Genomic DNA, 12,744 nt, shown 5'->3' with positions numbered 1-12,744 from the left:
GAGGTACAGACCAAAAGCATGCCAGCTATCAAGGGAAGTGTGAAAGGAAGCTGGCATGGCTGAACACCAGGCAAAGATAGTTATTAGAAAGCTGAAGTAGTATCCAAATGAGGAAAATTGTAAGGATATAAAATCTGGCAAGTACAATATAGAAGCATAAGCTAGAACAAAAGAATTTGAGTAATAAAGTTTGAAAAGTCTTTAATAATAACTGCCTTTCAGCACACTAGTAGTAGCAAACCTGCCACAAGCCCCAGGGCTGTGGGATGATCACTTTATAAAAGAAACTTTCAGAAGATAAGGCGGTAGCAAAAAAACTTTGCTTTGCATCTGTGTTCATTGTTGAAAATCTTGGAAAGGTTGCCCTGCCAAGAACCTTTTATGGGTAACTCATCAGAGGAACGCGCTCAAATCAGAATTTGTTAAGAATTTAGAGGACAAATGGACAGCATGAAAGCAAGTTGCTAGAACCAGAGTTCATCCAATGACTCTATAGAAAGTGAGGGACGAAATAATTTTACTAACTGGTACATAATGACTCCTTTAGCTAGACACCTTTAGGTCATTGGATATAAATGCAGTGTGAGGCCAGTATTAAAAGGATGTTTACTCAGAGTGTTGTCTCTGCTGATTAGAAACTACAGTAACATACAGACTTCATGGACACGTAGTAATTATAACAGATTGTGGAAAGGTCAACAGAGCTTTGTGAAAAGAAGTTGTGCCTCAGACCTTTTGGGGCTCACTGAAGGAGTTAACAAGAATACATGTCAGGAAGTTCCAGTTTGCCATGGTGGGTAGGATTTCCAGAAGTCATTTGGTAGCGTTCTGTGTGAGAGGAGTAAGTCCTTGTATGGATAATTAATTAATAATTAGAGACAGATAATTAAAGACAAGAAATGAAGTGGATAGGATGCTTTTCAGAGGTGAGTAGTAACTGTTACAAAAGCATTCAGGGTAGAAGAACTGAGACCTACCTTTGAATAATTGCAGTTAAGTCCAGAGTGGATGAGGAGGTGGCAGTTAAGCTGAAGTGAGAGGTGTAGAACCTGTAACTCCTTGCAGGAAGGAACACTAGTTTGGGAGTATAATAGATAGTCCTGTGGGAACAGCAATTTAGGCTCAGAATGATTAATTCTATAAATTGTTAGGATAACAACAGACAATAAAACAAAATGGGCCCTTGTCTAGGTCTGTGGTGCATTTGCATTTGACTGCTGTATTGGCACAGGCTTGGGAGTGCCCTGGGAAGAACAGTGCTTACTTCTGTGTATATCTAGGTGACTGAGATGTTTGTCTTGGTGTAGGTTCTAACACCTTTTTTTTTTTTTTTCCTTTGCAATGGTCTCCTGAATGATAGAGTAGCTTCAGTAAATATCTCAGGTTCTTTGCTGTTCAGAGAAACATTGCGATATGTTTCCTGTGATCAGAGGTAGTGCTGGAAAGGGCTGTGCTTAGCATGAAATCTACAGCTGTACCCGACACCAGAGGATATATCTGTTTCAAAGCCTCTGGAAAGTGAAGACAGGAGCAATGGTTATTAAACTGCAGAGTAAACCTGAGAATGTCAACTAGGGCACTTGAACCTTCCCCCTGAGTGCAGGGCCCCATGAGTGCTGGGATTTGTGCAAGGGCAGGAGTTGGCCAGGTGCAGGCTGCTGGGGAACTAAAATTTGAATTTGGAGTTGGGTGTTCAGACCAGTAATGGAGTTACATGAGCAGCCAGTATCCTCCTGCAGTTTGGTAGGCTGGAGTGGAGGACAGGACTCTGATGGCTAAGGAAAATATTTGAGGATGTGAATTTACAATAGTTTGAACAGATTGATGTTGCAGCTGTGGTGTAGCCATCTGGTTAACAGTTGTAGTCCCTTTCTTCCCTCCCTTTCACCTTGTGTTGGTACTGGAGCTTTTCTTCCCTTTTCTTCTCCCAGAGTGTTCAGGGAGCTGTACCAAAGACTAACCTTTCTGAAAATATAAAATAAAACAAACAAATGATTTAGCTTCCTGAACATGCTCTTTTCCGGGACAAACAGATGCCAACAGAAGAGAGAGGAGTGCATGAAGTGGGGGGAAGGAGGAGAGAAAAGGTGATGCTCAGGACTGCTGTGACAGAAAGCTGTTCTCTTTGAGACATGCTGCTGTTTCTCGAGCATATTTAGCCTGCCCTCTTACGGACTTGGGATACAGGGGCCTGCTCTGGGTAACAAAATATATCAAGACCAGTCTCAAGATGCATTTCTGGGTTTAAAAAAAAAAAAACCCTTTTATTAATTCTCCTTCAGGTAAACCTGACAATAGCTGTAAATTTGAATACTTAAAAGATTCAAGTTTCAAATATTTCCAGTAATATAGAGTACTTAAGGGTATTCGTAAAAAGAAGTTGTTACTTCAAGTTTATGGTGTCCTAGTTAGTAAATTCTGCTGTCCTCAAAATTTTGAAAACCAGTGCAATATTTGAATGTCTTTTATTATTTATTAGTTACAAATGTATTATGAAAATATAAGAACTCTGAACCTTATAACCATTAGCCACCACTCAGATTTGTATTTTTATTTCTTTACAGGATTTGGAGTTTCATGGAGTAATGAGATTCTACTTTCAAGACAAAGCAGCTGGAAATTTTGCAACAAAATGTATCCGTGTCTCTAGTACTGCCACAACTCAAGATGTGATAGAAACTCTTGCAGAGAAGTTTCGACCAGACATGCGAATGTTGTCGTCCCCTAAATACTCGCTTTATGAGGTGCATGTCAGCGGAGGTTAGTATTTATTCACGAAGTCTGTCCTGCATCCACGCCAGTTTCCTATCTACCCCCCGCCAAAATATCTTTAAGTTTGCCCCCAGCTTCTGAACCACGTAAGACTTTGTTTCTTTGTTCCTAAGTACGTTGCTACTGTTATGTAGGGTGGTGGTATTTCAAAATGTAAGTACGCATATCAGGCCTGCAGTTTATATAAGTTTAGATAATGATCTAGTAAATGCTGTACTTGGCATCCTGTTAATTTGTTGACATTTGTGAGACAGTTGCTATTTTTGGGACTAGGAGGTAAAGACTAAATTTATAATGGAAGATCAGGAGTGTTAAATTGGAGCACTTAAGAGTACATCCTCAAGTTCTTGGATAGAAGAACTTGGATATCTAAATATCCTTTTGATGCTGCTAGCATTTGTGTCTCTCCACGCCAGTAGAAGGCTTCAGGTTAGAAGGTGGTAGTGTGTGTGGTGGCGGTGGAGACAGGAATAGGAGAAACGGGCTTTTTGTTGTGCTTTTTCTTTTTTGTGCTTTGGAAGCTTACACAACTGGTTTAACTACCTTAAATTCTGCTTTTGAAAGACTGAAAATAATTTGAGATAAAGAAGAGAAATTTATTGGGATATGTGTCACTTTTCATGGTCTACGAATGATGTCTTGATGTGAATTATATGGGATTAGGGAAAAGTGTATGTGTCATCACTAATTTAAGCAATGAATAGTATGTGTTTTTTCTGCTTTAGGTTTCTTTAAAAGTCTGTTAGCACTGTACCTGTAGTCACAATGAAATGGTTTCCTTTGCAGAGCAAGTTTCTGATGTTTAAAATGTGGCTCATAAGAGAGGCACCTCATTCAATAGGCGTGTTTCTCATTAAGTAAACTGTAGCTGCAAAGACATCATTGTCTTGCTATGCATATGTGCTGTCTCCTACTTCTAGAAGGGAGATCAAATGGCAAAACTTGTTTAATATTTTTAACCACACTCAGATTTTTTTCATATACTTGAAATAGATAAAATACACTAAATACACTAAATGAAGTTTTGTCTCGTATATGCGCATAATGGATTTTTTTTTTAATATAATTTCGTAATCTGGTTTATTTTTGTGTAGTCTTTCCAGAATAGTAGTTCTTGGGCCACAATCAGACGGGTTAAATTTAAAATAAGGAAAATGAGTATTTGGAAGCCTCATGAAGTTATGAAGTTTGAAACATTATAACTGTAGATGTAACTTTTCCTCCTGAGTGATAATCTTGTGTTCCCAGACTTAGTTCTGACAAAGGAGGTATGCAACACTACTTTATGTGGACCTTTAGCTTATGTAGATAGAGGGAATACACTTAGGCTGGTTGCTGGAAAGGAGACGTATTTCTACCTCCCCAGGCTTTCTGTCCCTATACTTAACAGGGAAACATCAACCAATGTGTACTGTTCAGCAAACCTTTTGTTTTTTTAACAGCATAACTTATTTTTAAGTATCTTTGCTCTTGAGGTGCCAAATAACTGTTACTGCTTTTCATTTTTTTGAAGAAGAAAGAAGATTAGATGTAGATGAGAAGCCTCTTGTTGTACAATTAAACTGGAACAAAGATGATCGAGAGGGAAGATTTGTTCTCAAGAATGAAAATGATACGGTTCCTCCAAAGGTGAGTCTTTAAGGCGTATGCTAGTGGTAACAGCACTTTTGAATTGTGTGGGACTTGCTTATATAGAAAAACATAACTTGTACTTTTCTAATTCCTGAAAACAACTGCTGCTGCTGACCTTTGATATCTGGAGCAAGTCTTTTTAAATACTTAAAATGCATCTTTGCAACACAGCATTATTCTGATCTTTCAGATGGCTTGTGGTGCTTTGATCCATGTAGCTGTCTAGTACTGGAGCATGTAATGCCCAGAGAACTTAGAGCTTGCTTTGTTCTAATTTGACGAATTAAGAATTTCTTCAAATAGCATATGATGCCAAACACCTAGGAGGTAATCCTACCTGTTGCAGAACCTTTAAAAGGGGATGCCAGAGGGAGTTAAATAACAAAAAATTGTTACCTCCCTAGGTAACACTCTGTTTCTTAACAAAACTGATGGGAGACAGTTTCCTTTTGGGGAGGTGTGTTTTGGGGGTTTTTTTTTCTTTCTAAATGCAAAATGAGGGACATACGAACATCAGCCATAGAAAAACTTTTTTTTATATTACTTATTTAAACATAAAATTAGATCAGACTTTGGCTCATGAAGTCATATAATTATATATATTATATCTAACTTGGATGCTTATAGCTATGGAAAACATGCTGTTCAGTGCGGGCTGTATTCAGACAAGTCTTTCATCTTGGGCTGAGCACTAAATTTCTTTTGCTCTTAGAATTAGAGCTTGTTAATTTTAAAGGTATTTTGGGTATAGGTACACGAGCTATTCTTACACTATACTTTTGACTACAGGATACATCCATGTTAGAGGTGGGGAGAGAAAATTAATGATGTCTTGCCCTACATCTGCCAGACTTGCTATTCCTATTCATTGAATTAAGTAATCTTCAATCTTCCTTCTCTGTGTTCTTCACTTCCTGATAGAAGTAAAAAAACCTGCATCTTCTTTCTCTCATCTTCCATTATTTTCTCTACAGAAGGCAAATGAGCCTAGCAGTACAGGTATCTTGTGTCTGCAAGGAGCAGGAATTGGAGAAGAGAACACTGGAAGGACAACTCGGAAAAATACACCATAGGGGAAATGTCCTCTATAATGTTTTTCCTTCTGCAGTTTATTCTTATCTGATGCTCCAACACAGTTGTCTTAAACAGATTAAACGCAGTGTTGTTTTGTGAAGTATTTTTACTGGGAGGCAGAAATTTGTTTTGCAGCCTTCAGTTAATCTTTGAGGCTAAGTAGATAGTAGGCATTATTCAAGTAGACTTCTGCTGTTTCTTTGCTGTCTTGAGTACAAGGTGCTTAATCAGTTCATACCTGCTTTGGAATATGAAATTATTTTCGCCTTCTGTGTTATTCCGGAGAGTATTAGTCCCAACCCTGTGTAATGGAGTATTGTTGCCTGTAGTATCAGTTTTGTGTTAGTGATACTATGTCTTAATCAGACTTATCTGGAAAGTTAAAACCAATACTAACTTTTCATTGGACTAAAAATGATGGAAGTTTTTTTAAACTCACTTATTTCAGAAGGCGCAGAGTAATGGCCCTGAAAAACAAGAAAAAGAGGGAGTAATTCAGAATTTCAAACGAACTCTCTCAAAAAAAGAAAAAAAAGAAAAAAAGAGGCGTGAAAAAGAGGCGTTGCGACAAGCATCAGATAAAGATGATAGACTTCTTCATGGGGATGATATGTAAGTGTTTTAAACTGTGATCAATTCACATAACCTACATCTTAATTTAAAGGTTTCCCCTTCTCTACCAAATAAGTTGCTGTTTCTTTCAAAAGTAAGTAGTTGACATGGGTGCAATAGCATCATAACCCAAAATATGTGATTGCAATTTCTGTAGTTTGTATGTAGATTTTACTGCAAGGTTTGTTTTTAAACCATGAAATAAGCTTTTTTTCCCACCTCTTTTGTCCATGTACAGAAACTGACACATGCTTGGTGACATGGACTTTCCCCACTATGTTTATTTTTGAGCATTTACTCTAGAGTGGGTTTATTCCTCTCCCTGTGTTTGATTGTTCTGTCTTTTGCCAGAAAAATTAGTGCATGTAGGTGTTTGCATTTGACTTACCACCTGACTATCAGTTTGTTTTTATCCGAGATGTATTTTGGTAGCCAGTCTTCTAGGTTCTTCAACTCTTGCTCCCAAATCTGCTGTGTCTTATTTTTTGAGACAGGGCAGGACATCCATTAATCCTTGTACAGAAAACTGGAGCACAAGAGTCAGGGATGAATAACTCTATGTAGAACTAGAAAGCTGAGAAAGGTCTATATTAAATTAAATTTTGTCTCCTTACCAGATTCTGTAGGTTTCATATGTAATACACCAGGAAAAAAAAATCATTAATGGTGGATATACTCAGAAAGAAAATGTATGATGAAAACTTATTAATTGATAACAGATTCTCGGAGATGAAAGAAATTAGTTGACTGGTTGACATATAATAGAGAATTTAGCTGCTCAGCTTGATTTCAGAACATGGTTTGGTGGGCATGGTTGATGGTTGGACTCGATCTTGAAGGTCTTTTCCAACCTAAATGATTCTATGATTTCATTTATTTATTTATTTTTCTCTTTTTTGAGTTCATGGTTGTTTTTCATATATGTAGTACTGTTCTGCATGGATATGTTTGCAATGTTCTTCAGATACCAGCATGATCTTTCCAGTATTCTGTGCTGTTATTTAGCTTGATCTTAATTTTTTAAAATTAAAATAGAATTGTATTTAAGTGCATTAGCAAAAGAAAAAGCATGCGCTACAAACACATGCTAACTCTACTTCCGTATGATTTTCAGCATTGTAAATCAGATTAAAGTTGGGGGTATAATGTAAAGTTTCTTTAATGCCTCTTCCCCCCCCCCCCCCCCCCCCCCCCCCAAGAGGTAGAGGGCCCCTTTTTTTCCTTTGAAAACTAGCAACCATCAGTACTTAAATTGGTTATTGTCTATTTCAGGTGAGCATGGGTACATGAACAGTGTTAATCCTAGCAAAAGTGAAGTTCTTGTAGAAGCCATCTTGCAATAACTTAATTGATCTCCTGTGTGTATGGATTCTACTACTAGCCTTTTGTCCTTTATGAAGTGATGAGGATATATGTATTTTAAGCCATTAATGACAATTTTTTCTTTTTATTTCAACTAACTTCACAGTGAGAATTCTCGCCTTGCAGCTGAGGTTTACAAAGATATGCCTGAGACCAGCTTCACTCGCACAATATCCAATCCTGAGGTGGTTATGAAACGGCGCCGACAGCAAAAGCTAGAGAAAAGAATGCAGGAATTTCGCAGTTCTGATGGCAGACCAGACTCAGGTACTTAGATTTCTTCTGGTTAAGTCATAAACAGTAAAATGTTCACTGAGAGGGTATTTTTAAGGCCAGCAACTCCCATAAATTTGACTTAACTTCTGCTTTCTCCAACATTCTTTGTACTTCATGGCTAATTTATCTATGGTATTACAATGAAGGATTTGTAGAGGTAGGATTCCACAGGAGTGTATTCTGTGATGAGCGCAAGTCAAAGCTTTCAGTGATGGGCATATTGATGGGAGAGAATATGCTTATTGATCTTGCTAACAGTGCTAAACTGGGAAAGAAGGAAGGACAGAATTAGACTTATTAAACTGACAAACTGAGGAAGTCTTCTGAAATAAATGTCATTCATTTTGCTAAGAACAAGCTGAATGACCTGAAACTAAAAATGCAACCAGTAGCACAAGTACAGGATGGCAAGGAGTGATTGTTCAGGTCTGCACAAAGGATTCTGGTAGATCTTGTGAATATCAGTGATCAGGTATTTCATGTTCTTGGGGGTGGGGATACAACAACAGTGGTTGTGTAAATATCAGTGTTAAATGAATGAATGAAGCCATGTTAGTACTGATAAAACCTCAAATGATGTATTCTGTCCATGGAAGAGTAGTGAAGAAGGAGTTAGAGGTGTAGAAAACATCACCTGAGGGAAATCTTAATGGCCTTTTTAAAGAGAGGGGAGATTCTTGAAGGTCAGCACAAACTTGCTGTCAAGATGGGAAAGGTCAGTTCTTCATCCAGGCATTGTCACTGTTTCATTTTAACTTCAGGTAATATTAAGAATGGTGAAAAACTGGAGAAAAGATTTGCTTAGAGAAATTAGGAAAGCATCACTGGAGGTTTTTACCAATGGTGGAGACAGATTTATTTCAGGGATGTTATGTAACTTTTCTTGTATTAGTGGATTGACTAAATGATTTCTGAAGGGGTTCATTCTTCTATTCCATTAGAAATATAATAAACGGCATGTCTGTCTTTTATTCTCTGGCAGCATTGTTTATTAAATTTTGTTTCCAAGGTGGGACACTGAGAATTTATGCAGACAGTTTAAAACCAAATATACCGTACAAGACAATCCTGCTGTCCACTACGGATACTGCAGACTTTGCAGTTATTGAAGCGCTGGAAAAATATGGTCTGGAGAAGGAAAACCCCAAGGATTATTGTATTGCTCGTGTAAGTGAAGTTACAAAGTCACAATCTTCTCATGCTTCATATTTGATTTTGTTCCTTGCAGTAGCTTTAAAACTAAATGGAAAGACTTTGGTAGTTCTGTGACTCTCTTGTTTGTTTGCTTTAAGTTTAACAGCCTCAGGAATTCTGAAGTGATTTTTCAGGTTTTTTGTTTTTAAAACCTAAATCTTCCAATCTTGCTAAATTATTACTTACTACATAGATAAACATGAATAAGGAAAGTAACCTATTTCTGTATTTGGCACAGTGACTTTATAACACTAAGTGTGCTTATGGTTCACAGATATATAAACTAATAGTTAATCCTGCAGATACCTAAATTTGTCTGTGCACAAAACTATTCCCCTGAACTAAGAGCATCTGCTCAGAGGCAAAATTGCCAAGATGGACTCCATTATAAAAGGTGTATCTTATATGCTGTTGCCTTATGCCTTTCAGTTGTAGCTTACCCTCATTACACATCAGAAAAGATTTAAGTGAAACTTATGCTTATTTTCAGAATTTAATTATTTTAGGAGTTCTAAATGAATTGTATAGAATTGCTGTTTCTTAGAGGTATGGCTTTACCAAAAAGTCCCATGGGCAGTACTGATTAAAAGTTACAAACTTCTGTCCATATCATCTTCTGAAGGAGAACAGTGAGACTTGAAAACATTTGATCCTTGTTTGAGTCCAATCTTCGATTACATTTCTGGCTGTTACTTGTCTAATAAACTTGCATTTGTTGCTCCTTAAAATGATGAAAGAAAGGGAAAAATGTGTCTCATCATATTGCATTCTCTTTCCCTGCCCCTTCTCCAGTGCTTGAAGTGCCACTGGAAAACAGTAAGGAAGCTTGTATTATTTGCTATTCCCTGCACTTTCTAGCTGCTCTGAAGGATGTGGATATATCTTTGGTCTTAAAGTTGCTTTCCGATTTGTTTTTTTATGATATCTTTGAGTAACCTTAGTGTCTACTTTCGCTGTGCTTACAGCCTCTAGTGATATAGTTAGCTTGGAATTGACATGTTGTTCTAATGTTGTTCTAATTATTAATAAGGAAACCATACGGTGGTAGTGCTTTTGTAGTTTTGGAGCAGTGAACTAATCTTAGTTTTTATTGTTTAAACAGTTTTGTCTTGGTTCTAGACATATTCTTAATGACGTTCTGGGCATTTTATCTTTGTCTTCATTAACCTGTAATTGGGGTCCCAACTGTGCAAGTTAATTTTACTTCACTACCGTAAAACTTTTTACATAGATTTTTATTATAGAGGGGAATAATTTTGTAAGTAATAGGTTTTTTTTTTTAATGACATAGCATATTAAAAATTGATTCTCAGTTTTGGCTGTAAAGTATTTTTTTATGTCTAGCTTTAATTATGACAATTATCTTAATATTGTGGGTTCTATGAATAAAATTCTTGATTCTCAGTCATTGATCTTAAGTAGGCTGCTGACTTGACACACTCGTTTTTCTGCTGGTTTGAGAGAATTGTGGGCTACAGCAGAGACATTGTGACTGAGTTTGGAAGATAGTTTTGTATCAGTCTGTTTAGTTCAGAGTTAGAAGGTATTATGACATATTATGAAATATTTATATTTTAGGGAATTTATTGAACTGTTTGAACTTACCAGGGAAACTTTTGCAAGTCACTGTTGTGGTGGTGGTGGTCTCTGTCACCTCCCCTTGTATTCTGATCTTGTGTGGGGATGTTTAATGCAGAAAATAGTCTAAGGAATATTGCTTTGATCTTGGGAAAGATTACCAAAGTCTCTGCTGTGAAGCAAATTGATTTAAATTAGTTTTCTGGAAAGCACTTCTGGAAAATATTTTGTCTTTTCTGAGCAACACATCGTCTTCATACAGTAAGTTTCTATACTTATGTAAGTTGTGTGCTTATGTTTACATTTGAAATATGTGAGTGGTCTTCATTGGCTAATAGCAGATCTTTTTTATACCTTTAAGTGTAGAAGACCTTACTGTTTTGCTCACCGTAAATCATTGTAGTTGGCTGAAATCTGCTTGGCCTTTCTCAGTGCCTCTGCTGGTACAGTGCTTGGGTTTTAAATATGATAATCCTTCCTTTTTAAATAAAGTTGATTATTTTTAACCTAACTTTAAAATCTACTTTTTGGCAAATATTTTATGAAGTTGCTTTCCTTGCTTGAAATGTTAAAATATCCTAGCTTTAGCTTGATGTGTCTTTCATCACTCTTTCCTTTTTTGGAAGCTCACAAACAGTGCTACATAGCTGTCATGGCCATTGGTGCTCCCTTACACTGATGTCTCATAGCTGTTCTTTACCCCTGGTGGGGCTTTGCCCCTGTTCTTCTGACACTTTACAGTATTCTGTGGAAGACAAGTCTGTTTGGCACACGTTCCTATTCTTTACTTTTTGTTGGGTTTAAAACAGTGTACAGTGGAATGCATAACTTCAGTTTCTTATTGGTTGGGATTTTAAATGTTTTGTTCTCTTTGGGTGGCAGGTGAAGTGTCTTTAGAAAAGACTTAAGCAGTTGACATTTACTTAACTATTAAGATGGATTTTAAGTTACATGGCAAGACCTTTATAAGGCTGCATAAGTACCTGTAATAAAGTTCACTCGCTTCTGAAGTTTCAGTTGAAAGGTGAACATTGTAAGAATTTTTCTTAACACTTCCTATTGACAACTTTTTACTGTAAATGGCAGTTTCCTGATAGTTCCTTGTTTTCATACCCTGGTTTGCGGTGTATCAGGATGTACCTTTATGCCCACTTCTAAAATGCTTTTCTATGTAATCAAGTGAATACAAGTTTGTTCCAATACACGTTTTGTTTCAGTTTGCTTGGTTTGAGTTTCCCTGAATAATACTGGGTTCACTGCACATCTCTCAAGATGTCTAATTAATTAGACAGTCTAGTCTTCCAAGCTACCTGTGCATGTTCACTTAGGGCATAAGACTTCAGGCATGCAGCAAACCAGTTAACTCTTAAAAGTGAAATCTTTAGACTTTTGTTAGACTTTTGTTTTAGCATGCTCTTATTTTTCACTTGAGGATAAGGCATAAATAACTTTTTGTAATGTCGAGCAAAACCATGCAGTTCATGCTGATTAGTTTTTGGGGTTTTTTTCTGTTGTTTTGTTTTTAAGAAATAGACATTACAGACATGAGACATTAAATATTTTTTAGCAAGTTCCATTGGTTTTGGTGGTTTTTTTCAGAGGCCTGTGTGGAGCCTGTGTTCCCAACTTGTAAGGAGAATGGAGGATTACTTCATTTGAATAAGCGGATATACTAAAACATACAGTAGATATGAGTTTTTTATTTAAAAAACATTAAAATGACAGAAGAGCTTATTGAAGAGCTATTATAGCATGGTTTTTTTGTGTGTGAAAGTTTTGCTAAGGCTAGATCAGATAGCTTGATCTGTAGCTATTACTTACCACAGGCAGCTTAAATATTTGAGTATTATCTTTTCTTACTTGTTTATTCCAGCAAATGCATTGGAAATTAAGACGCAAGTTGCTATGGACTTAATTTAAATTTCTTAGCTTGTACTTTCTGCATGTTTCACTGCATTTTAAGTGAATAAATATAGATTGGAATGACTTTATGATAATTTGTATATGCTCATGAATGCAATTATGAAGAAGCAGGGTATATTCTTCCTAATTATCTGTTAGGAATTTGTTTCAGTTTGTAGGTTGTCAGCTGACAGCCTGCTTCCAAGACCTGTGATCTTAAGCTGGTTTTACCCATCTCCATTTCCTACACTGTTGCAGAAATCAGGGAAATGTCTGTGCCTGATCTCAGCAGTCTGTATGGATTCAAATTCATGAAAGGATATTTAACTGCATCTTCTATTT

At 36.7% G+C, this 12,744-nt stretch overlaps 1 protein-coding gene across 25 annotated transcripts in view; it reads left to right on the top strand.

The window, feature by feature from the left end:
* AFDN (afadin, adherens junction formation factor) overlaps positions 1 to 12,744 on the top strand; it is a 131,893-nt gene that overhangs the window by 34,279 nt on the left and 84,870 nt on the right. For 19 of the 25 annotated variants that reach the window (XR_003926259.2, XM_030034680.2, XM_030034688.2 and 16 more), the window contains exons 2-6: positions 2,565 to 2,760; positions 4,286 to 4,401; positions 5,927 to 6,090; positions 7,559 to 7,719; positions 8,738 to 8,895. Coding sequence is in view for 24 of the 25 variants with exons in the window: in XM_030034680.2 (XP_029890540.1) it covers positions 2,565 to 2,760; positions 4,286 to 4,401; positions 5,927 to 6,090; positions 7,559 to 7,719; positions 8,738 to 8,895 (795 nt within the window). In the remaining variant the exon portion in view is untranslated. The remainder of the gene's footprint in view (positions 1 to 2,564; positions 2,761 to 4,285; positions 4,402 to 5,926; positions 6,091 to 7,558; positions 7,720 to 8,737; positions 8,896 to 12,744) is intronic. The other 6 variants (XM_030034696.2, XM_030034687.2, XM_030034681.2 and 3 more) reach the window with 1 other exon arrangement.

The sequence above is a fragment of the Aquila chrysaetos genome, chromosome 13 (assembly GCF_900496995.4).
Source record: "Aquila chrysaetos chrysaetos chromosome 13, bAquChr1.4, whole genome shotgun sequence".
Classification (NCBI taxonomy): Eukaryota; Metazoa; Chordata; class Aves; order Accipitriformes; family Accipitridae; genus Aquila; species Aquila chrysaetos.
This window is presented reverse-complemented; position numbering and strand designations above follow the sequence as displayed.